The 26,658-nt window shown below is 36.6% G+C and overlaps 1 protein-coding gene across 2 annotated transcripts in view; it reads right to left on the reverse strand.

Annotated features, from left to right (window-relative positions):
* The window catches only part of PCDH10 (protocadherin 10), a 40,714-nt gene extending 14,194 nt beyond the window's left edge, over positions 1-26,520 (reverse strand). Inside the window, exons 1-5 of one of the 2 annotated variants that reach the window (XM_042983900.1) lie at positions 23,421-26,520; positions 21,782-21,840; positions 21,129-21,235; positions 12,950-13,255; positions 7,055-7,331 (exon numbers count right to left, since the gene is read on the reverse strand). In XM_042983900.1, the coding sequence (XP_042839834.1) occupies positions 7,291-7,331; positions 12,950-13,255; positions 21,129-21,235; positions 21,782-21,840; positions 23,421-26,051 (3,144 nt within the window). In that variant the 5' untranslated portion in view covers positions 26,052-26,520 and the 3' untranslated portion in view covers positions 7,055-7,290. Of the gene's footprint in view, positions 1-7,054; positions 7,332-12,949; positions 13,256-21,128; positions 21,236-21,781; positions 21,841-23,420 lie in introns of those variants that run through there. The other variant, XM_042983901.1, reaches the window with a different exon arrangement.
* Positions 26,521-26,658: the final 138 nt, after the last annotated feature.

The raw sequence follows: 26,658 nt of genomic DNA on the forward strand, positions 1-26,658 counted from the left end.
AGTATAATTGTCGAAATGCAGATTATGTCAAATTAGATACGGGCATCTATTTGTACCACTTAAAATTTGGAGGGGGGCGGGGAGCCCCAAGAAACATATTCTTTTTTCAAATATAATATGCTGCTTCTTACACCCAAATAAGAATCTGTTGTCTCAAAAGTGCATTCTTTGTCAAATTATTTTAACTGCTTGTTGTACATGATCAAGTATATTTACTCACTGTAAATACACAAGTTAAGTAAAATAATGAGAATATATATATTTTTTAAATTATAATCATGTTCTGTGACTAACATCACCACAAAATGAATACAACCCAGTCTTTAGTGGGCATCATACCTTTGGTTCTATTCAATCTGTCTCATTGGTTTTACAGATGAAAAAGAAAAATACGGATGCTGTCCTTTGAAAACATATGTATTATGTGGAAGAATATATACTGCAGATGTAACATAGTGATATATCGTGAAAAGAACATTTGGAGTCTGATTTTTCTCTGGGAGTAAAAGAAAGCATAATTAGTTCTATTTAAGCCAGAATTTTAATTTTCTCCATACTCAGGCTGATGTCATTGTTCCAATTTTAACTGAATATATGGTTGCCTTGAACACTTAATGAGTGCTTCCTTTGGGCCAGGCACTCCCTGCTTTAGATATGATAAATAATTTAATCTCTACAATGAGCTTTCGAGGATCTATGTCACAGATGAGGAAAATGAGTTACAGGAAGGTTAAATGAATTCTAGAGGTCACACAGCTAGTAACTGGCTGGATGAGTATTGGAACCCCGGGTAGATTGGCCCTGTAACCAGAGCTCTTAATTATACCTCATCACATCTCTGATATGAGGACAGACAGAAAGACCTACTCTTGTAATTATGTAGTAGGCTATGAGTCCAAAGCAAGTATGCACATACCTTAAGAGCAAAATCAGAAAGTGATATTTGCTGGAATTAAAAATTCCATGTTCCCATATAGTCAAATGGGAAAAAATTAGTGATGCTTAGGAAAACCTACCTGAAAATAATAAGACTAGAATATTTTCCAAGTATTTGCTAAGACCACAATCCAACTAGGTAAGTAGGCTGTGTTTCATGTACATTTTAAAGGAAATGGAGAACTTTTCACTAGTGTTGGAAAATGCCAAGTTTTGGTTATTCATTTTTGGTTTTTTCAAAATTATCTCAAAAGAGGGCTGGTAGTTAGCATGAAGTATAGCATGGGAGGATATCAAGAATTAAAAATGCTTTTGCGTATTTCTGGAATGGTGCAGAGCAGGTGACACTGAGATGACCTGATCTGAGTATGCTGATCTATGCTCTAGGGCAAACAAAACTGAAAATCACTGTGCCTAGAACACAGTTGGTGCTCAACTGTAAGTTTTCTTGAATGTGTGTCATACTGTTTTTGTCAGTAGCTTGGGAAGATCTGCCTAAAACAGCTGGTTAAAAACTTTTTTACAGTTCTAAACTGCCATGGCACTACTTTATAATAAATAATAGTATTACAAATAGTAGGACCTATTGACATCCTCTGAAATTAGAAAGTAATTGAAATATGAAAAACTTTGAAGGATTAATGAAGGGTACAGAATTAAAATTAACTTCAAAGAAATATAATATGCCCTTCATAAACTACATTAAATGTTTTTATTTAAGAGGAAGATAACATTTCCCCATATTAGATATATCAGCACACTTTCTCTATTAGCATTATGAAAACATAATTTCTATGAAGAATTCCTACAAAGCAAGCAATTGAAGTTCTCAAGGATTATGTCCCTAGATCCCAGGCTCAATTTTAAATGTGAGAGATGAAAATTAAATTATTTAATGTCAAGTATTTCCTAAAAATAATTCTAAGTAAGCCTGCATTAAAAAAAATAAGTTTCTTAGTAATTTTAATGAGTCAATATTTTATTTTTATAATTTGAGAAATAATTGTCTTCATTCCTTATATAATTTAAAAAATATCATTTTCCCAAATCCTTAGCTTAATTCAAGTTCAAAGGAGTTAGAATTCAATCCATCAACAAAAGCCATTTCTACATTGTCTAATACCAAACAATCCCTTTGTCTCTATAAAATTAAGTATGTTTATATAATCATAAAATATGAATATATCTAATTCAAAAATTATTTCATGACCCTTGATTGATAAAAAGAGCTATCCCCTTACAACACTGGTTGTATATTTATGAAATCAGTGCCTTTATTGTGTCTTATTTCATCTTTTCGTGCCTACAAAATGGGCACTCAGTAGTAGCTAGTACTGTTATTAAATTTAGACTTAATGTTTAGCTAATACAATTTACTGTTACACTGTTCTTTTCATTTTCTATTCTTTTTTAAAATTATTTTTAATGTTTATTTATTTTTGAGAGAGACAGAGTGTGAGCAGGGGAGGAGCAAAGAGAAAGAGAGACACAGAATCTGAAGCAGGCTCCAGGCTCCCCATTGTCAGCGGGGCTAGAACTCACAAACAGCAAGATCATGACCTGAGCAGGAGTCAGACGCCTAACCAACTGAGCAACCCAGGTGCCCCTCATTTTATTTTCTTAAGTGCAGAATTAATTCCTGCTTTCATGTTACCAAGCTAATGCTACATTTACTTTCCAAAATAAAACCCAAAATGTAATGATCACATATAGTCAGCTTGCTATATCTTCCAATATAATTAAGAAAGCTTGTATGACTACTAGGTTTAAGGAGTAGGCAACTTGACAGTGAATCATTATTAACGGCTGTTTCATTTTTTGTTTAATTGTGAGCCATTTCACAGTAACTGACACCAGGGATTTCCTTAAAATTCAGCAGAAGATAATATGATACCAAAAGGGGAAAATTCTTATTATAAGAGAATTAAGTCAGCTTGATAAAGATTCAATATTTGACAAAGTAAGCTATTTAAAAGCTATAGTCATCTGTCTTCCTGTTATAAATTATTATCATATATAATGTGAAGCTTCATATTTTTTAAGTTGTAATGCATACTTTTAATAGACACAATCTATGTTATATATTTCATATAAACAATAATTAAATAATTATTCAATAATTTAATAAACATTTTACACTTAGCTTTTGCCCTCTACACATTTCCCCAAACTTCCTTCTAAAACTATGATTTCTCAATTTCTGTTCTTGGATAGTCAATCATCAATTGCAATTCATTGTGTGAGGGGGAATCAAAGGCTTTAAGAAACCAATTTTTTTCCCTTTCAGAATCTCTAAGAAAGAATAAGAAGTCATCTATATAGAAACAGGAAGCGAAGGAAATAGATAAAAACCTAGGCTTCCTCAATTGCTTTTCCTTTGTCCTCCAGTAAAATTGAGCCTCATCCCTTTCACTCCTTCACCAGCCCCAATGCCGGGAAAAGTGTTTTGCAGGAAGTACATCACAGGGCTAGAAAGTGCCATTCTACCAAATCACAGTTGACATATGCCTACGTTTGTAGTTTGTAAAGCTTTCTAGGTAAAGTGTTTCCATATCTCTCAGGAGAAAATACCAATGTCAGGGTCAGGATATTTCCCATAATGTGCAATTTACATCTCTCAGGATGCAATATAGATCCATTTTCTCTGTTCTGCTCTCAATAAAGACAGATTAACCGATAACTATCTTATCTGTGTAGTATTTGTTTAAGCACTTAACATTTGTTAAGTCACCTCTCCCCTTTCTTCTCAATTCACAGTCCCTCAATCCTTTTAAACTCTAGTCAGATATGCTGTTTTCCAAAATGTTAATCTCTTTATTTTATTAACTCTCCCTTCAGCATCATGGGTGCCAGTTTGCCACAGTCCTCTAACCTAGACTCAAAGAAATGTGAAATACAGACATTACGATTTTTCTACTCTCTTGTTTTAATCTGGTATTCAAATCAATATACTTAAATATTTGTTTCTATAAAACACCTCTAAATTAACAGATTATGTTTCAATCAAAAATAAAGATATAAAGACAGGTACCAAGCATTTCTGAAAGACTAGACAAGAATTCCAAAAAATAGCAAGATAAATCATGTTCAAGGAGAATACATGTTAACTGGTCTTTTTAGCTTACACATTTTAGGCTCTGCTGATTGCTTTCCCTGTATTAACAGAGAGAATAACTGGCTATTACATTTTAGTGAAACAAATACATTATACTATTCCACTTATTCAAATTGTATAAAATTGAAAACCCAGAAAAGCTAAATTTGGTTAGGGGATAGGATAGTGGCACTCCCTGGGGTGGTCATAGCTGGAAGAAGACAGAATACAGGACTTTTTTTAGGTACTTGTAATGTTTTGGCTATTCGACCCAGTTAATGTGGCCACTGATTACACACGTGAGCTCATTTTGTAAAAAGTGGAGTTATACATCTGTGATTTTTGTATTTTTCTATATGCATATTATACTTTAATAAAAAGTTTAAAAATAAAAATGAATTGCCATGTATGGAACTTATTTCAAGCATGAATCAAATTAATTGTAAGTGTAATAATATTTATGAGAAAATTATGGAGATGGGAACAATAATTAGACAATCGATGATAGTAAAAACTTTCTTGTTAAAGAGGAATAGGTTCTTGTGTTGATGTTAAAAATAAACTTCATCTTTAATAAACATACGCTGAAATAGTAATGGATTAAGCAGTCAGAAACCTGGATTTGCTCTAAAAATGTGAGGAAAAAGACAGTATGTTAGCATTTGGATGAAATAAATTTGGCCAAAACCTGATAATTGTTTAGGCTGGAGAACATAGAGACTTTAGTACTATTCTCTCTATTTTATATACTTGAAATTACCCATCATTTTTTTCTTAATTTTTTTTTTAACATTTATTTATTTTTGAGACAGAGAGAGACAGAGCATGAACGGGGGAGGGGCAGAGAGAGAGGGAGACACAGAATCTGAAACAGGCTCCAGGCTCTGAGCAGTCAGCACAGAGCCCGACGCGGGGCTCGAACTCACATACCGCGAGATCATGACCTGAGCCAAAGTCGGACGCTTAACCGACTGAGCCACCCAGGCGCCCCTACCCATCATTTTTTAAAATGTTTAAAAGTAAAGTTTAGTGGAACTCTACGAGCTCCAAGTAGTATTGTTTTCTATTACCATAGTTCTCATAAAAAAAGGTTGAGGTAAATCAAGAATCAAGATACATCTACCAAAACAAAACTAGGTTTCATGCTCTCCAGTGTAATCATCTGAGGAGTATTTCTCTGGCAAACAAAACTTAAACCCACACCATTAGTAACTGGCAAGGGGACGAGTTCTTGTATAAGGTTTATCAACAGTGGGGAAAACAAGTACCATGGTTTTATACTAATTTTACAGGTTAGCCTCCAGATTTTCTATACATTTTCTAACAATAAAATGATAGCAACTGTCAAACTAGAACATTAACCTTCCTATCTATGGACCTATTCCTAAAACTATTTTGATTAAACCTACAAGTGAGATATTTCATCTTATGTACACCATCAGGTATATACCATCAAGACAACATGTATGCTTATTCTACTGTTGCCCTTGTTGACTCCGAACTTTCTACCGTGTGTTGTACTTTGAGACAAAACCCAATGATGTGTTCAGTGAGATATGAGACAGACCCTTCCTCATAGCTACTTCTTTATCCTGGGTGATTCAAAATTTAACTCAAGAAATATACATTTGATACTGGCTTTATTTATGTATTTCTCCAAGGCCTGGGTCTTTTCATCCTTTTTAAGGCACTTACTCGAAAATTTTAACAAAAACACATTTACAACTATGCTTTTTATGGAATAATGCAGTCATTGGCCAACTTTCAGCTGAAATATAGTGACTGGCATAAATATAAACTTTAGGACACTTGATAACAAACGAAGTCACTTTTCTAGGAAGTATAAAATATATGATTAAATATCCAACACAGGTAACTTGGAATCTGGTACAGGATTCTGGCTGATAGCAACATTAAAAGAGGAAAAGAAGTCCTATTCATTACAATATTTTTGCAAACAATAAAAATAATGTTGTCCTCGTAATACAGACACCTCTTTCCTCTACAGGTCAATTTTGCTCTAATGTGCAATGTGAACTGGTCCTCAAAAAGTACAACAAGCACCTTAAAAAATAAAGAAACGGACCGAAACCGATTGCCACTTATCTGTTTCTCAAAAAGTGCCAAATTCTCATGTTTAACAGTTTCTGATACTGAAGTAGCCATTAGTTAAATAATCATGCTCTGTTCTTTCTCTGGTAACTGATAGATATAATTAAAAATTAAATTAAAAACATAATGCTTCTATATGGGATGTCCATATGCATAAATGCATCCATATAACAGAATCATGACTACAGAACACAGAAAAAGGATTTACAATCACTTGTTGAGCTCATTGTTGAGCTCAATGACTTAAAAGCTGTCAGTGGTAGTTTTTGTTTTGTTTTGTTTTGTTTTGTTTTGGTTTGGTTTGGTTTGGTTTGATTTTGGGTTTTTTGTCATTGATTATTTAATAACACTCTACTGGCCAGATTATAAAAAATTTGTTGAAATGAAGTTCACATATACTCTTTTCAATCCTCACAGTTAAAAGAAATGTATCTCCAGGAGAAAGAATACAGTATGTGCCTAGGTATAAGGTGCAAATATAATTTCATGCAATGTATCAGTTAAAGAATCAGAAATAAAACCCTGAATTTTATCTGCAAAAATTTCTAGCTTATAATTTGTTTTCATCTGTGTCCTTTTGTATGTAATTACGTTTTCGGGATTCAGTGTTTCCGAATCTTCTATACTGTCCCTACCTAAACTGATGTAGGTGATTAGGGGCCACTAATGCAGTAATTAGGAAGTCTTATGAACCTTGATACAAAACTTCCAGGATTTTATTACACTTTGGGAAACATTAAATTGACTCACATTATGTTAAGTTCAGTCTTGATTTGAGAGTATTATTTAATCTTAAACACTAAACCTCAGAGTACAAAACAGTTTCCAAGCTCTATTACCTAAATGACACTATCTGATTCCTATTAAAAGGACTTCAGGAGACGCAGACTCACCCAAAAAAAGTCTGGCACATTGAGTATTGAATAATGTTTAATGATATTTATAAGCAATTGAATTTATATATTCCAGACTTCTTTACAATATCTTTATAACTCAATGCATTTAAATTTTGACCCACACATCTTCAGTATCATGAGGCAGGAAAAAATCCCAGGTAGATAATCCTTTTCATTGAATAATTCTATTTATATTTTAATTGATAATCTTCCTTTGTTAGGCTCACATGGCGGACAAATGCTTATATGGATTTATTTCCAATGTACAAAATAAGAAAGAGGATGGAAATGATCTGTAATATAAAATCAGGTATATAAATAATATTAATATGCTAAATGTTTGCTCAATAAAATGCAAAGTATGCACCAAATAAACTGCTTTAAATAACTGATGGACACTCACACATGGAGTGTAAAATACTGAATAAAGATATAAATTACTTTTAGCAATTAAGTTTTTTCTATAGACCGTTAAATATATATTTTATTGAACTATATATCTGTGAATTCAAAAACAGAATTAATAACATGCAAATAAGTAATTCCTACATGGGAATTATATAAGAAAAACAAGTGATGATACCAGAGGAAAATTTGGATCTATTAACTTTACAAAGAAATGAAAGATGGGACCGAAACCATGAGACCTGTTAGTAAATAAAATATGTCCAAAAAAGCTTATCTCAATGACCTGGTAAGAAAGGGGAGTACTTAGAAGTGTAAGAGAACTAACAGGTATGAAACAAACTTAACACTTTTTTAGGATATAAGTTCTTAGAATGAATCAAAGGGAAGCCTCAAAGCATAGAAAAACTCCACCTATATACATAACAAAGCACCTTGGTTGGGTGCATTTCAATATTTTGAATGAGTTCACGATCTACTTCCCCTTATAAAGACTTGGAGGTAATAGCACCAGAGAAAGACAACTAATTTAAAACATATTTTAAAAATTAGAAGAGAAGAAAGTTTGCCTGGAGATTAAAAACAACTGCAGACGTGTGTGTAAATGAAAAGTATAATGAGAGCATTAAAGATTATTTGGATACTTTAAAAACACTCATTCAGCCAGTCATTCATTTTTCATCACATAATTATTTAGCATTTATAATATGCACAGCCGGGTAATGAGTCTCAATACGCCAAGAGAGTATTGGATACTAACTAGTTCCGATGCACCCAAAGGCACACATTTTAAATGACATGTGATAAGTCACAGAGAAGCACTGATGTCTGAATAAGTAAAAACAAATTGCCTACAGAAATTGCCATATGTATAGATGTACAAATGAACTGTTCACCTCAGAAGATTTTTACAGCTTCCGATGTAAATCATATTAATTGAGGTAGACCATTACTTAACGAAAGAATAAATAAGATAATATTATAATATCTCATTTATCTGGAGTTACAGGAAAGTTCCAGGCAGCTGCTGCATCAGCTAACTGGAGTAATGATACCAGTTGTGAACAGATTATCATTTTTCAAAGAAGTAAAAATATCATAAAATTCGGTGAACATTAAATCTAACAATAGATATGCAGAGAATATGAACTGGGATTGAGTTACCATTTGTTTCCTGTTCACGGAGTTGAGGTGCGTAAATTATGTTGATTATGAAAGATGAATTCTTAATCACTAAACAAAGGAATTTAATGAAAAATAGAAGGACTGGTGTGACTCAAAGACTAGAGATTTGTCACAAAAAGATAAACTAAAAACGTGAGAAAGTTAGGTTCACAAATCTAGAGCTATTCTTATAGAGAAGAGTGAGAGGAGCAAAAGTCTCAGAAATAGGATATTATAGAAAAGTAACACAACTTGGAGACAAAGGGAACAGAAATTAACATAAGTACTAGGAAAAAAAGTAATCCTGAAAAAGATGTGCATCTATTTAGTGATGTATGGAGCTAGGAGACAGGAATGCTAAAAAGGCCACATACAAGAATGCTTATTTGTGGACTTTAATATTTGAAAAAGTGATGTTATGTTTATGACATTATAGGAATATACAAATCCCAGAGAAAACACTATATGAAGATATGTAAATATGAGGGTGCTGTGTGCCAATAAAAGAAGTTGTTTATTTTGAATCCTATGTACACTCTTACCACACTATTGAGTTCAACAGATTAAGAAAACTCACAGAAGGCAGATTGAGATAATGAAGGGATTGAAAGAAATGTGACTAAACAAAACATGGTCTACAATTTTAATCAACTGAAAACTTGAAGTGCACCATAGAAATAACATCGATGCCCAAAAGAATTTTCTCAAAATGACGTTTACTGAAAAGAAGTCTACGTAAAGTGTCAGCAATTTTTCAAATGGAATGTTTCAGAAGTTCTGACACCTTTTCTTGTGTTAAGAGCAAATTGAATTGAAGTTTGAAGGGGATTCAAAAAGTAGGCAAAATTAAAATTAGGGCAGGAGACAGCTCGTAATTTTTTGGCATGCATGGACTGGTCTAAATGACGTGTAATACGAAGGCAACATGGACCATGACACTTCAGTAAATCGTTCTTTACAGTTCTAGAAACCTAGAATATTTCATGAACACAGTATTTAAAAATTAATTATGTCACTGTATTTCTTCATTTCATTCAACATAACTTATTACCTCATGACCCTTCAAATTAATGAAAAAAAGATTTTCACAAATATATTTTTGATGAAATTTCATTGGTTATTGTCTTTTGACTGTTGCCAATTCTTAGGCACTGATTATGTTTATCAACAAGAAATCAAATTTCCAAATAATGAATCCTGAAATCCTGAAATCCTGAAATCCTTTGTTTCATTTAGGCTTATTTGAACCGAAAGATATGTCTCATCCACTGACAAAATCAATCGTTAAGTGATGATGTTCAAAATGTGTAGCCAAAATCATAAGCAAGAATGAGTGCCAAAATAACATAATTGTTTTAACTACTGGGATTTTCTAAAGTACCTTGATAATACAGCTTTTATCAACTATTCTGGAACTTAAATTATTTTTATGCTCCTTATTTGCTGATATTATTCAGAATGTGTCATTTGAAGGACTGATTTTATATAAGGTGTCTATAATACTAAAGAATTTCATGAATTCTTCACTATAAAATGTGATGTTATTTTTAAAGTCCAGGTAATATTTTTTTGTGTTTCATTTTAATAAATGTTCAAAACAATGATTAACTTTTATTAAAAGTTAAAGGGATACTTTAGAATTTTTTATTATTCTAAAAAAGGTAAAGCCAAGCTAAAATTCATCAGCATTTTAAGATAAATCTAAACACTGAGTTTTGAATATGACCATATTCTACATATTTACATTTATTTCTTCAGTCCTTCAGTGTATCCCTTTGGTTTTCACCAGAGCATTAACAAACTACAATATTGTAACAAAAATAAGAGCAAACAAGCTCATAAGGTGTTCATGACTAACGAGTATTAATAGAAACTTTCAAAATCGCTCCTGATTTAAAAACGAACTTTCATTTCATTAAATGCATCACGTATATTCTTCACAGATCTTTTCTTACACATTGGAAAAAAAAAAAGAAAAAATATAGCTGTATGTGAGCATTTCTTTAAAAAAAGAAACACAGAAACTACTTTCTTTAACATGTGCATACACGTACTTTTATGTAAAAGTTGGTTTCTTGCAAGTTTAAATTTTAAATTTTGCAATCACAAGTATAGAAACGGGAAGTCCTTGGGCACAGACAATGATCTCATTTGTATTATTAAGCATATTACCATTTCCTCATCATTTTATAAATGGCAGTGGTAGCTTCATTAGGCTTTATTTTTAGAGCTCTACAAAAATAACCAAATATACAGTTGTTTTTCTCAACATCAAAATGTACGTTATGTTTACTAAAGAACTAAATGCATGTTTAGCAAAATAAAACTCTACCTCAATAATTATTTAAACATTCTGATTCAAAATAAGTTATAGATGTCAAAATTTTAATTTAGTTACGTAAGGGACATGCTTTCAATTTAGAAGATGAGAATACTTCCATTCCTGATGATAAATAATACAAATATGAATGACTACCACCATGTGAATTTGGAGGGCAAAATGGTCAGGCATGGTTTTGATTTATAGTTTATACTATTAAATTAACCATAAAATTGACTATGTCTATTAATATCGGGCTCATGATGTAATTTTAAGTTAATATTAAACACTAAAAGTTGAAGTCATGCGAATAGCTAAGGAGAGTATAAGTAAAAACAACAAAATACCTATATTTTTGCTTCTTTTTCACCTAGGGCACACTTCATCCCAAACCCTAAATTTTGAGTGGTGTGAGCTGGCTCAAACAGAAAAAAAAAATAGTTTTTTAAAACTAATTTATTCTACCGTATCTGAGTAATATGGAAAAAAATCTTAATTTTCTTAATTAAATGATATATGAATTCTTTGATTTCTAGCAACACACATAATAACTATTTTAGGTTATTTTAAATCACTAATGTGTGTAGATGTGTGAGCTAAACTTTAGGATTTTAGCATCCAAATTTCATCAGTTATGATGTTGGACATTTCAATACTTTCTAAGCATATGTGGTCTCCTTGCATTTTTATAAAGCCAAAAATAAAGCAAAATAAATATCAATAGTTTATAGACAGGAGTAGTTATTTGGTTCTGAAATGATATGGGGTAATGGTATTTCCAAGAAATCTGAAAAGTTGATGTGAATCCTTCATAAAACAGTTTAATCAGTGTTGCCATCACAATGTATATTTCCAATGGCAGATCCATTCCTTTATCAATGTCTAGAGTAGTAGTCTTGTCCTCGGTGTATTCAATTCATGCCTTTCATATTTACATTCATGAGTTAAAATATATGTTCTTCTAGTTTGTCTTTCCTTTACGTATTTTTTTTTCTATTTCCCTCCCATTCCTGAAGTCATGAAAGTAATGATACATCTGCAAACTGTTTTATTTTTGTTTCTAGCTTATGATCCCATGATTTTTTTTTTTTTTTGTACTAGGGGATGAAAGTAAGAAAACACCATGTACGTTAGATTTGCAATACAAAATAAAAGTCATCTTTTGATTGAGTCTTTATGAGTTTCATCCTTATCAAGTATTAGTTTATGTGGTTTGACCAAACTATTGAATTGTCAGTGGTATTTACCGATTAACTAAAAGAAAAAAAGATTCCTATGTAGCAGAGAATAATAGGATAATTTCATTACCAAGACCCTCAAAGAAATATACTACAGAATCTCTAAGCATTTTTATTTTCACTGTGGTTGTATAAAATAATCCACTTAGAGAATATGGTCCCAATATTGAAAGAGAGGAGTACAATTTTGAACATCTCCATTGTTAGAAGAATGTATTATTTTAAGTAAATGAAGAATATTGCTTTATTCGTATGTTTCCATCACATAGTTCCTCTGATTCTGACCATATGAACATATTACTAAATCACGTTGAATGGTCAAAGTGATAGCTGCGCTGATTTCTTAATTTAGCCTAAAATGTTTAATGTCACTGTGGGAAAAGGATGATTATGTGAAAATGCTGGCATCAATAAAAAAATGAGATCTCCCAGTGACTCAAGTGTCAAGAGATGTTTTTCCATCTTAATTAAGCCCTTCAAAACACATGGAAATCAAGTAAGCAAGCGAGCAATATTCAAAGGAAATATGAAATGCATTTGAAAAATGTTTTCAACATCAAAAGTTATGTTTGATTGTTGTCAACAACCATGTCCTAACACAGAAACCTGTCTTCCTGTTAAGATATTCATTTTTCCATAGTAAAGGACTGCCTGCATCCAAGAGTCACTTTTATCTTTGTTTCTGAAAAACAACCTGAGCTCTATTTTCACTAAGAAGAATGGCATGTTGAACTTTATTCCCTCAAAGGGAATACTTTGATAAAGGCTTTTATGTAATACTTACTCAAATATGGTGGTTTGTAAGGCGCTCGTGTATTAGACAGCAGTCCATCCAGCTCCTTCCTCTCCAGGGTGCTGTGAAGGGCCTTCTCTTTGCCAAAGGTGGAGAAAGACCTCTCCGCCCCAGGCTGGGCTTCTGGAGTTTCAAACACCTCAGTGTCTGGAACAGAGTCCATGCCAGGAACATGCAGATTGCTGCGATAATCCGCAGCCTGGCGTCCATCCGCGGGGACAAAAGAAGGCATCCAGCACCGATCTGAATGGCCCAGCGCTTTACATTCCTCAGTACAGTTGGAGAAGAGATCCATGCCTGTAAACAAAAGGGAAACTATGGATCCAGGTTTCACTAATGTGAAAGATTACAGGTAGCATAAAGAGTGCTGGGTGAATGCGTTTTAACAAATTTTTCTTGCCTTAACCTCATAGACATCAAAAATGTCTTTGTACTATTGTGCAAAGGGTTAGACTCTTCTAGCAAAGAGGACCTTAAGGTAGATAGATCTTTCTAAAATTCTCAGAGTTGGGAAAAAGCTGTGGGAAAAAAACTAGGGAATGGTGAGTAGAAAAAGAATGAATATTTTTAAAAATCTCTGGTGAAATTCATAATAGAGAAAAATATAAGTATAAAGCTTTTATAATCCATAATCTCTAATGATGATAAGGCATCCAACATGTTTATTTTTCCCTTAGAGACAAAAACATCAGAAATACGTAAAGCACAAATGATGATATTTAGATTAAGAAATCTAGACATTAAACAGAAAGTGAAATTCAAGAGAAATACGGCACACATATTGATAAACCAATAAATAACAAGAATGAAACAACATTTTGTGAGTGGCCAAGAGCATGCTTTCTTAGGATCTCAGAAAATGACCCTAAAAGGTATAGCTCAATGACATTCTGGTAGCCCATATTACTACTTATTATTCGCCACTGCAGACAAACCCAGAACAAATGACTATAATTAGTGAAACCAAGGTAATCAAGTGTAATGTGAGTCAGCTGCAGATACTATTGACAAATACCTTATTACTTGTTTCACACTGGAAACGCTTGTCCTAGTGAACACAGAACTGTTTCCTTACTAATCCTAGGATACTAAGATTTCAAATGACACCTTCAAGTTTCATCGTCTCCCACAGATTGACAAGACTATTAAATATTATCTGGTTGTGACTCAAGAAAGCTCAGTTTCTTAGGCAAAGCATAATAATTTTGAGCATTATAGAATACTATTTGACATTCATTTTGGTAACTACCCTTATTCAGAAAAACAAGTACATAAACCATAATCACATTTTAATATTTTTCTAAACATACTAACACATTTATTGTGCATGTTTTTAAACAGGATCAATTTAAAATAACTCAAGTATGATTATTCTGCATAAAAGAAGCTCTCAAATGCATGAGCAGTCTGGAAAAACGATGAATTTCTTTTTTAATCAACAGAGTCATATTTATTTAATGAACCCATCTGATTGTTTCTTCTTACAAATATCAGGAGTGATTTTGAACTCTTGAGTTTTGGTTTTTAAATTCCTAATGGCCTTTTGTCACAAACTGCTTTACTTGTTTGTGTGTGTATATATTAACATCTGTATATAATAAAGTATAGAAAATAATTTTTTCAGAGTATCAATCTTCTAGATTGTCCACAAGTATTTTGGAGATAAGAACAGTTAATTATGTAAATTATGTTTAAAGAAATAAAATGAATCTTCTTATCATATATTAATCTCACTTTATGACTTTTTTATTTTAAATTAAACTATGTATAATGCCGAGTCTGGCTTCGATTATAGTGTTCCATTGATAATTGTCATGCATAAGCCTTGAAATAAATTACTGATCAGTGAACTGTTGAGGAACTTAAACGTGAGCTGAAACCTGGATAAGGAACCAGGTTAAGAAAGCATGTAAAATATGTCAGTGTTTTTTTGACACCAGGGTAGCTGAGGTTTTTTTTTTTTTTTTCCTATTTCATCACAGAGATATTTAGAAAGAAAAAGAAAAAGGAAAGAAATTGATACACATTGACATCCTAGGTTGGTAGAAGCTATAGAACCAAAGAGATTTATATTTTGAATACTGTAGTAGAAACGCTCCCTATTTGAAATATGATAGAGCAAAAAGAAAAGATTTTTTTGACAGATGGAATTACTGTTCAAAGTTAAATGATTGTGAGCAATTATTTATTTTAAAATTAAATCCAAATCATAATTAAGTTTGAAGTTGGTGGAATTAATACAAATATTAGGATAATACTACATTATTAAACCATAATAAAAATGGGTATTAATGCAAAATTTGGAATACAGTTTTTTTCTCACATGACCGATGAATATCATTTTAAATATACCACATGATACCATTAACAATCTTTCCCATCTTTTTGAGCAGCTATACTCTCAAGTTCTCTCATAATTTTAAATGTGATCATCTGTCTTAAATTTTAATAAACTAGTCTCTCAACATTAGTAAGATGCTGTATGTGTTAGGAGGTACTTTTAGTAGAACTTGTTTAATTAAATAGTTTATACTCAGTTGTGCCCATTTTCTTTTCTTGAAGTGTCTGGTTTCCTGGTCTTCGGCTTCTTTAATTATTAGAAACTAGTTAAAATTCTCTCAGACGATGTAATCAAGTTCTCACGAGTCGAGAACCTGTACAAAAATGATATCATGTGCATAACAAGAAAAATGAGAAATAGGATGAAGTTTTATGCTGGAAGAACAATTTTACTCGACAGAGAAAACACTTGTAAATGATGTTCTTACTGAATTTATGAACTAGTCTTTTAAAAGTGTGATTCCCACAGTAATACCACACAGCTATATGTAACCAGAATGAAAGATAAGGTGCTACAAATTGTGCATGAACATACTCCACCAGTTTTACTGACAAAACAAGCGTACCAGTTTCTCATGAGGAAAATGTCAGACTCAGAAGCAAAATTAAAAAATAATAACATAAAAACTACATCAATACATGTCAAATCATTTGTCTTTTAGATGCATGATTTGAGAACCAAGTAAATATACCTGTTACCATTCCTCACTTGAGGGAGTCACTGAACGACTAACTATTCTTTTCTTTTTTTTTCTTTTTTTGCCTTCTTTCATTTATCGCCAGTCCCGTTAAATATACTATTTAATGGCCAAATAAACAGAAGTATATTTAAGTTCTGTTGTGATAAATGACTACATGATACACAGGAATGCCAGGTCTTCTGGGACAGGTGACGTATTAAAATGTATGCTTTTCACATTGCTCTTGGAATTTTTTAATAGCTCAAAGTGAAGGCCCCAGAGAAAACAAATTTAAGGTGATTTTTATATTTTCTCATTCAAATGCCCCTAAGTATAGAACCTGTGAGATTTGTTTAGCAGAAAAATACAGGCCAAACCTCAGTTTTGAAGTTTTGGTAATTTCTAAGAATCATCTCAACATACACACACACACACACACACACACACACACACACACACATATATATACATACACATATACACATATATGTATATGCATGTATATATGTATATACATATATACACATATACATACATACGTATATATATACACATATACACACATACATATACATTACTTGAAATTTCTTCTCCTAGTTATTTATTTTTCCCACTTCTCAGAAATAATCTGTTCTACAAGGCATGACAGCTGACGTGATAGACTTCTTGTTATGCAAAGATATATTTAGACAAATTTTAAAATACATATTTTTGAACTGGCAAGTAACTTGTTCTTTATAGTCAGAGGCAGTGCTATTACCATTGAGAACAAATCATGATTTCAAAAATATTATAATTGTATTCAGTTTGTGCTGTTTTCTGATGAATGTAACAATATGAAGTTATGTGTGCATTTCTTTCTCATGCACCAAGACTTCATAAAAATGTTCAATTTTTCGTAACACGATAAATTAATTTTAAAGAAAATCAAAACTTAATTTTTTGAGGAAATTTCCAGTCTTCCTTTAACCACTTACCAACAACAAAAAAATGGAGAGATATTAATTATAACCGCAAAAATTGGCATAAGTTTTAGGAAAAGATAGCTTGGACACAGATATTTATTAACATGATTCACTCATGAAAAAATCAAAACATGTACATCAAAATTTCTCCTAATTTATCAATCTTCCAGTGTGTTGATATTTTTCTCCATTTTCTCTAATATTTTGTCATATGCGTTTTTCCAATTATAAATCTCTCTGTAGCATCAAGTGGCAGTTCAGATTTTCACCAGTAACACGAATAAGCTTTTGCAAACAATCATATAAATTCACTTTATTGACAAATCCAGATGCTAATCTGCCAGTATCTACATTCTGAGTGGAGCTGGGAAAGGGAAATTTGTATTGATGATAAATCAAAAATTGTCTTGTTGGTCTTGTAAGAATGTGCAATCGCTGAAATACTTTACTAGTTTGGAAATACTGTCGACTCCAGTCACTTTGTTTTTTTAACATGTAGCCAAATTTTGACCGCATATCCTGCATCGATCTCAATAATTAAAATTAACACACCTAGTCTAAGTTTCCTTGTAACTGAAGGTCAAACGTACAAGGAAGAGCGGTTTGACAATTTTCAGGTAAACTATAACACGTAACATTAACAGAATCACTTATTAGATTGTCCTTTTCAATATATTTTTTAAGAGGACACAAATATTAGAAATAAATTGATAAGTCTAATAGTGTGCATATCACAAATATTTAATAAGCGAGGCAAAAAATTCTTATAACTAAATATATCTCCTTAGATGTGCCTGTAATAATGTTAAAATGTTTAAGGATATGCAACTAGAATTTTTGTATCAGTATTCCAAATCAGAAAAAGATATCTTAATCTCATGATATAATAAACAAAATTGAAACCATATTTCTTTTAAGTACACTTTGACTTATTTGTGGCTATTTAAGCTGTGATTAATCAGATTTTCCTCTTGTGATGGTTTATGCATACATTTACCACATCTCCCTGGACTTCTGCCATATCTAACCAATACATCAATAGCACACTGAAAAAAACGGAAAGCACCTTGACAAGGCTATAGAAAGAAAATGCCACAAAGCAGTGGTCAAGCCGAAGAATTTCACACATGGAGCCAGGTGCAGTAGAAAACTGAAAAAGCTTATGTGATTCTCTGTGCAGCTGCCTCCGTGTTTAAAGCCCTTCTATGAACAAGATTGGTGACTCCAAATGGCTTAGAAAGGAGAAAAGCAAGGAGGGGGGGAGGTGGAGAAAGATCAAAAAAGAAAACTATTCATAGTAGAATAAATAGAAGGCATATCGAAATAAATAAATACAAAATAATGCTAACAGAAAAAGAAATCAGGGATAAATAAAAAGTTAGCAAGTTTAAACAGGTGAAGCACTGAGCTAAATAGTGTATATAATGAACTATGGAAGAAGGTACAAACTGAAGTAGAGATTTCAGAGTCTGTATCTTTCTAATGTTATTTTCCCATGGCAATCTGGTGTTCTTCCCCTAAAAACTAGCTCAGTGAGATTTGCTGATATGTATGTATTTTTTTTCATACCCTAAACCTGGATATAGACATGCTATGAATAATATTTCCTAAATATTACACAACTAGAAGATCATTAGTACCTGGCATTACAAGAAAATAAAACAGATGTACTTATTTCCCTGAAATGGGCTTAACTTTTAGGAAATATTATAGCCACTTGGTGTGAAGTTTATAGGACACAACATCAGTAGGGACTGGAAAAAGTCATTAAGTAAATGGATTTCAATTCTCTGCACTTAGGGTTTCATACTTAAAAAAAGAAAACACTTCAAAATCATTCTTACCATAAAATTAGACATATTAAATCTGATTGCAATTCAGCACACAAAGGTGAGATTACTTCTTAATACAAGCGTGTCATTACAATTCTAAAAGAGCAATTATCGCACTCAGTATGTTGTGCCTGCCTTGTAACTGCCAAGGAAATACAAAAGTAAATTGTTAATTCTGTGATACTTTTCGTGTTTAAGAATGTAAAGGCAGAGGCAAATTTTACCACTGATAAAGAAAAATACAAACTGCCTTGCTTTTTGGAAATTTTTCCAGTACACAATGTAGCATTTTAATTTTCCTTGTAATGCTTTGACATCTCAAATAATTTGAAAGAAACATTACCGAAATGGCAACACTGAGTGCCTGTGAAATAAAACAGCTACTGGGAAGACGCATTGATAAGAATGTATTCCCATCCATCTTCCAAATTTAGTACTTTTTGCAGATGTTTATTCGTTTCTCTTTCTTTGGTTAGGTTATTATGGCTCATTATGTCTGAGGGACTAAACTAATTGAAATGTTCATTGAGATTGGAGTGTTACAGAAAACAACAACAACAACCACAACAACAACAACAACAAACAAAGCAGAGGGTGGGGGAGTGGGAAAAGAATAAAATGCACCCAAGGAAACATGCACCAGATACTCTGTTTTAATATTAAACATTTTGTTTTAAAAGTTTATAAAAGGCTAACTTAAATTAGAAACCCTGGAAAAAGAACAGGAATGAGCAATTCTACATGTACAGCTTTTTAAAGATAACAATAAATCATATGCCATATATAGGCCAAAAATGAAAGGGACTTTGTACTCAAATATAAACTTCTGGCAAGATCTGGTTTGTTGTCAGGTTCCCAGACACTAAATAGATGCTCTGTTCACTTAGCGTGAAGGCCCGCAAGGGGCAGGGACCTCCGGGGATTCTTGGCAGTTCTCAAGTCTCATTAGGTCTGCATATTAATGACTTGCAGCAATATAAAGAGACCCTTGAGCAGCCTTTCCCCCCCTCCTCCTGCCTGTGTTTCCCAAGGCTAAGTCAGTCTCAGACACAGCACACATTGGCCAAGTGGGAGGCTTGCAGTAACCACTGCTGCCAGGCGACCGTGGGGTGTGGGCTGCCCTTTGACACACTGCCTCAGCACGGTTTAGAGGTCCACCGAGTATGTTACGGAATGTGTGCTCTCTAGGACCAATATTACCTTGAGAATCAGGACTCTCTCACTCTAGGGTTACATCGTTAACCAAAATGGAGCTCAAAAGCATGTGACCAGAGTTGAATCCAGAGATGGCCCAATGATGGACATTTTTACAAGACACAAAAGTTAATTCATTCGCCTTTCCATTTCTTTTTGCATGTCAGAAAACCACAAACCTCAAAAAAAGAAAAATTAAAAAAAAAATACAACAATCACCCTTCTTGGTTGAAAGGCCAACGAGGTAGAAAATCCAACCTCATTTAATCCAACCTCAAATATGAAATCATTTTCATCATTGTAAGGTACATATTTTATTTTTAAAGTGTCTTCTTTAAGTATTAGTAAGCAGAGTTATCAGCATCCTATAAAACTTAACAGTTAAATTTATATAGACAAAAGTAAAGCAAATAAACAATGTAAAACATCTGTGTCACATTGCAACCCCATCAGTGACTATCATTAAGCTCGTATACAAATACACACAGGGTTCAACTTTTGACAGGTCATGGACCCTATTGAAAATATGAGGAAATCTAGGATGCTCGAGAAAATACACATTATCAAATGTTTCCTAATGTCCTGAAGCCTAAGAACCCAGCATTGGAAACCCTGCTTTCAGGCTATTCATGACTTTTCATCACCATTCCTTCTACCATTCAATACTCAGTGGCTTACAAAATGCACTGCTCTCAAAAGCAAGAAATTTGGATTCTAGTTCCCAATCATCCAATTATTCTCTTGTGACTTTGTACAGTTCAATCAATTTCATTCATCTTCAGTTACCTCATCCATAAACAAGTCTAATAATACCTTAATTGACTAAAGACTGAGGACTGGACCAGGTGAGAAATCTATAGCTCTTTGTATGCAATACAATTGCACTAAAGAACATTACATAAGGAAGAAATAGCTCATATTCTAACATATTTCACAATAAATCTCTAGCTTTACCTCTCTGAAGGAACATCAAATTTTTATAATCCTCTTTGAATATACACTTATCAACATAACATGACACCATTTTTTCTGTGGATTTACCAACATTAAACCTACAGAAAATTACCTAGGACATCATTCTTTCTAGATTTATTTAAAACAACAACAACAACAACAACAAAAACCATAAAAGTCAGCATTGCTCTTTGAACACACTTACCAGCTGACTGGCCGCGGTTGGTGGCATCGTGATCACTATCTCCTTGTTCACTGTCTCCATGACCACTGTCCTTAGAGCTTACTATGTCGGCTTCCTGGAATGCAGAACTAGAAGTACAAAAACGTGAATATTAGAATAAAAAAGGTGAAGAAACACAGAAAACATTCTTCTGCCACCACATGGTCAACAATGGTGCTGCAGATTCATAGACCTCTCAGTTGTCTTTATTTCTGCATAAAGCTGGTTTTCATCACCTTAAACTTAACTCTTTAAAACTGAGCATAGCAGGTGGTTGAGCCCTTAAGGCATATCTAGTTTAGCCATTTTCTATGATTAGAGTTATGTATATGTATATGATTTCCATAAAAGAGAGTATCCACCTGGAACAGTTAGGGAGACTATCAGAAGCAGCGTAGGCGTGTAAATTGATAAGATATTCAAATATATTCAGAAAGTTGTATATAAATGAAATATGCCCAGATTTTAATGTATTGTCTAGGAACCCCAACATAATCAGCATGTATGTTCTGCCTTAACTGGAAATGCTTTATACATTTTATATTTTAATATTGTATAATACCCCTAATTCCTAATTTTAGTAGGTTGTAAATTGTCCACACACCAAGGTAGGAAAAAAAAAAAAGAGTCCATACCTGTTAACTCGGCGAGGTCTGTCAACTAGATAGCTGAGCTCTGCTCGCTGGTGTTTAGTCTAGAAAAAAAATAAATAAATCAAGAGCATTTGAATGCTAAGGGTTTAACTAACAGTCCTTTTTTTGAGGTAAGGAACTGAGTCTAGTTTAAGTAATTGTGTGCATTTTTATGAATTTTCAAGCTATTCTAAGACCTCACCCTAGTGACTGCTGGGTAAGGGGTGGGGGGGGGGGTATGCAGAGACACTCAATCTAGACTTTCAGTAAAGGTTAAAAAAAAAAATTCCAAAAATAAAAAGCCAATTTTAAACGTGTGTATGTGTGTTTTTAAGGAGAGAATGCAAATGACCTCACAGCTAGGGCTCATAAACTATTGTCCCTAATAGAGTCAACCTAGGTAAACTCTACAGTCTTTCTTTCAGTGGCCTAAAACAGTGTTTAGGTGCATACTGGTTGACACAAGAAAAACAGCACGCTCAATAAGCAAAAAGTTTGGATATTTTATGGAATTATTTTGTTGTTTATTTTCAAAATGTGCTTAAGATACAAATGAACTGTACAAATATTCATGAAAGTCAATTAATAATATCTAAGACTCAAATAAAATAACCTGCCAAGAAAGGAATTCATAAAGCCCCCCCCTCCCCATTCTTTTCCCCCTCCAAACGCCCTCTGCATTCTCCTCCCCCCACCTCCGGCATCCACACACCTTTTCCGGTCCAAACTTTCTAGTACATAAATCACCCCTGTTCTCCCCCTCCCTCCCACCTTCCAACTTTGCCACTTCTCCATCTTTTAAATAGAAATCGGAATTGACAAGCCAAATTCTTTGAGGAAGAAAGCCAACAGTGGTGATTTATCAAGAACAGTGGCAAGAGGTGATTATTAGTTAAAAGATATATTTAAGGTAACAATTGTTTAAGCCTTTCTTTAGTTTACGCTTACAGGGGTTTGTGCCAAAGTAACTTCATTCAAATTCACACTGTGTGGGCCTTGGGTTTCAAGAGCGTCTGTAAATGCTGTCCAGAGCAGAACTGAAGGCTTTTCTGCAACCCGAGTTCAGGGGACAAGGATCTGATAACTTATTCGCTAAAACATGCATTCGAGTTTAGACGACTGTGCAAAGTTAAACAATCTATAGCTTACTTTTACACGCGACTGAAAGCATCGATAAACAAAGCAAACAGCATTAACTTTATTAACGCCTGGGACAAACGCAAAGAGAAAAAGACCTTTGCCGGTGCCAGAAAGTCCCTCCATCACATTTCCCTCGGTCCCCCTCCTACTTTTCCCTTTACCCTCAGAAAACTGAGAAGGGAAAGGACTGAGAAGGGGTTAGGATTTTAAAGGAACGATGCCTGAGGGAAGAAGGAAGGTCCAAGGTGGCAAAGCACCAAGGGGAGGAAATGAAAGTAAATGTGGAGGGGTGGAGCGCAGAAAATTAGGGACAACACGAAGTTTAGGTTACATACGAAGGGGTGGGATAGCCTCCCCCGCCCAATTCCTGTCCCCACAAAGATACAAAGAAGTTAATATCCTAAATATAAATACAGAGTGCACCAGAGATACAAGGGCCGGGCTAGAGGAGGCTTTCAGATGGAGGAGATGAGAGATGGTGGTCCTTTCGCTTCAGCCTTACCTCGTTGGACAAAATGCTTCCGTTGGAGATGATGTCGGGCTGCTGGTCTGTGTAGCCGGTGACGATGGCCCCGCAGGGGTTGTGCTCAGTGTCCGTACTCCGCGAAGGGCTGCAGGGCTTAAGGAACATCAGGTCGGTCTTGGCGGACTCAGGGGTCAGGCAGACCTGGTAGCAGTAATTCTGGTTGTGGTGGTGGGAGCCAAAGCCCCCGGACTCCTCCACCGGCACTTGGGCCGGGTTACTGGGTACGTTGGAGCTTTGCACCAGCATGATGTCCGACTTGCTGAGTTTTTTCTTGCGCGCCCGGGCTTGGCGGCCGCAGCAGGTCGAGCCCCCACCGCCACAGCAGCAGCAGCAGAGGCAGCAGTCACTGGCCAGACAGGTGTAGATGTTCAGCTTCTTCTCTTTTTGGCAACGCACGGCAAGCACGATCATGGCTAGCAGGAATATGAAAGACACCGAGCCCAGCGCAATGATGAGGATGAGGGTGAGGTCCAGCGAGGTCTCCCCGCCGCCGGAGCGGCTGGGGCGCTGATGCTCCCCTGACCCCCCGCTACCGCCCCCGCCCCCTCCCTGGGGCTCCACGGCTCCATCCACCAGCTGCACCACCAGTGTGGCAGTGGAGGACAGGGGCGGCTGCCCGTGGTCGCGCACCTCGATCACCAGCTCGTAAGGCCGCTGGGGGTCGCGCTTGGCCGGCACCCGGCGCGCGGTGCGGAGTTCCCCGGTGCGCCAGTCCATGCGGAAGAGGTTCATTTCGTTGCCCCGCACAATGCTGTAGGTGAGTCGGGCGTTCTCGCCGTCGTCTGCGTCCACTGCGGCCACGCGGGTCAGCAGGTAGCCTGGCTCCGCCGACCGGGGCAGCACCTCCCGCGCTGGAGTCCCGTTGCGCCCAGGCAGGGGCGCCACGATGGCAGGGGCGTTGTCGTTCTGGTCCACGATGAGGATGTTGACGGTGGCGTTACCGGCCAGAGCCTGGGGGCTGCCGGCGTCCCGAGCTTCCACCTGGAAGCTGAAGTCCTTGAGCTGCTCGTAATCGAAGGAGCGCAGGGCGTACAAGTAGCCGTTCTCAGAGTTGATGGACACGTAAGTGAAGACGCTCATGCCCTGGATCTGGCACTCGAGGATAGAGTAGGCTAGCTGGGCGTTGGCGCCCTCGTCGCGGTCTGTGGCGCTTACCGCGTAGATATAGGCGCCGGGCACGTTGTTCTCGGTCACATACACGTCGTAGACCGGCTGGCTAAACCGCGGTGCGTTGTCGTTCACATCTGACACTTGCACCTGGATCGACTTACTGGTGGAGAGCGCCGGCTCGCCCCGGTCCCGAGCCACAACGGTCAGGGTGTAGGAGTCCCCGGCCTCTCGGTCCAGGGGGGCTTCGGTCACGATCGTATAGTAGTTCTTGAAGGAAGACTTGAGGCGGAACGGCACATCCCCCAGCAGCTCGCACTGCACCTGCCCATTCTCCTCGGAGTCGCGGTCGGTCACGCTGAACAGGGCCACCACGGTCCCGGGCGCCGCGCCCTCGCTCACCGCCTCCTTCACCGTGCTGAAGCTGATCTCCGGCGCGTTGTCGTTAGCATCCAGTACTCGCACAAGCACCTTGCAGTGCGCGGGCACCGCGTTGGGGCCCAGGTCCTTGGCTTGTACGTACACTTGGTACACCGGGCTCTCTTCATAGTCTAGCTCTCCGCTCACCTCCAGCCGGCCAGTGCGCGGGGAGAGTCCAAAGAGCTCCCGCGCCCGGGGCGAAATGTGGCTGCTGAAGGAATACACGACTTCGCCATTCTGGCCCTCATCTGGGTCTGTGGCGTTGAGCTGGATTACGAGCGTGCCCGGCGGCGAGTTCTCTGGTAGAGACACAGTGTAGACGGGTTGGTCGAAGGCGGGGACGTTGTCGTTGGAGTCCAGCACTCGGATGGTGAGTAGGGCAGTGCCGGTGCGCTGCTGTTGGGGGGGCAGGCCCCCTCCCCCGCCGCCTCCCCCTCCTTCTCCTCCTCCTCCCCCTCCTCCCCCGTCCACCGCGGTCAGCACGTAGCGGTGCACCGCTTGCTGCTCTCGGTCCAGCGGCTTCTCCAGCACCAGCTCGGCAAATCGGTTGCCATCCCCTTGGGTCTGCACGTCCAGGGAGAAGTAGCTGTTGGGGGTGATCTCGTAGTCGCGCAAGGAGTTGGTGCCCACGTCTGGGTCGAATGCGCTCTCCAGCGGGAAGCGGGTGCCCGGCGTGGCGCTCTCAGAGATCTCCACAGTCAGGTCCGGCTCCGGGAAGGAGGGGGGGTTGTCATTGATGTCCAGCACTTCGATCTCCACACGGAAGAGCTCGAGGGGGTTCTCCAGGAAGACCTCCAGGTGCAGGACGCAGGACGGGCTCTGCTTGCAGATTTGCTCGCGGTCGATCTTCTCGTTCACGTACAGCACCCCGGTCTCCAGGTTGAGGTCCAAGTAAGGGGTCCGCGAGTTGGGCACCGTTTGAAACCTGCGAGCTGAAAGTTTTGTAATGTCCAAGCCCAGATCTTCAGCGATATTCCCCACGAAAGTGCCATGTTCCTGCTCCTCCTGCACTGTGTAGTGAAGCTGGGAAAAGACTCCTTCCACCATCCAGAGCAAGGCAAAGAATAATAGCACAATCATCTCCAAAGGGAAAGGAAGCAGCTTCCCGCAGCCAGTCAGCCACCCAATCACCTCCCCCACCACCACGAAAAAAAAAAAAATCTTAAAAAAAAAAATAAACAAATAAAAGTGCGCTGTGTGGGGGGCTCCTGTGGCTTTCTGTCCTGAAAAATCTTATTCCTTTTGCTTCATTTTAGGGCTTCCCCCAACTCAGCCTCATTTTTCAATCTTAGCGCAGGAAGGGTGACAGGCGTCCCCTTTCCTCATCGGTAATCTTCCCACTGACCAATTAATAAAATAATAATACAATAGTCAGCGTCCTTTATTCCGACAGTCTTGGCGCAACGCGGCGCTGGCAAATCCCAAGGAGGAAATTTCGATATTTCAAGACTGTCCTCGGTTTGTCTTCTTGCTGATGGGAGGAGAAGGAGGAGGAGGAAAAGAAGGAGGGGGAGGAGGAGGAGGAGGAGGTGGTGGTGGCGGTGGTGGTGATGGTGATGGTGATGGTGGAGGAAGATGAGGAGGAGGAAGATGAAGAGGAAGAGGAGAAGGAAGAGGAGACGCTGCTGGCACCGCTGAACATGCCTCAATGTCAACGGCTGGCAAATGCAAAAGGGCTTAAAAACAG

The sequence above is a fragment of the Panthera tigris genome, chromosome B1 (genome assembly GCF_018350195.1).
Source record: "Panthera tigris isolate Pti1 chromosome B1, P.tigris_Pti1_mat1.1, whole genome shotgun sequence".
Lineage (NCBI taxonomy): Eukaryota > Metazoa > Chordata > Mammalia > Carnivora > Felidae > Panthera > Panthera tigris.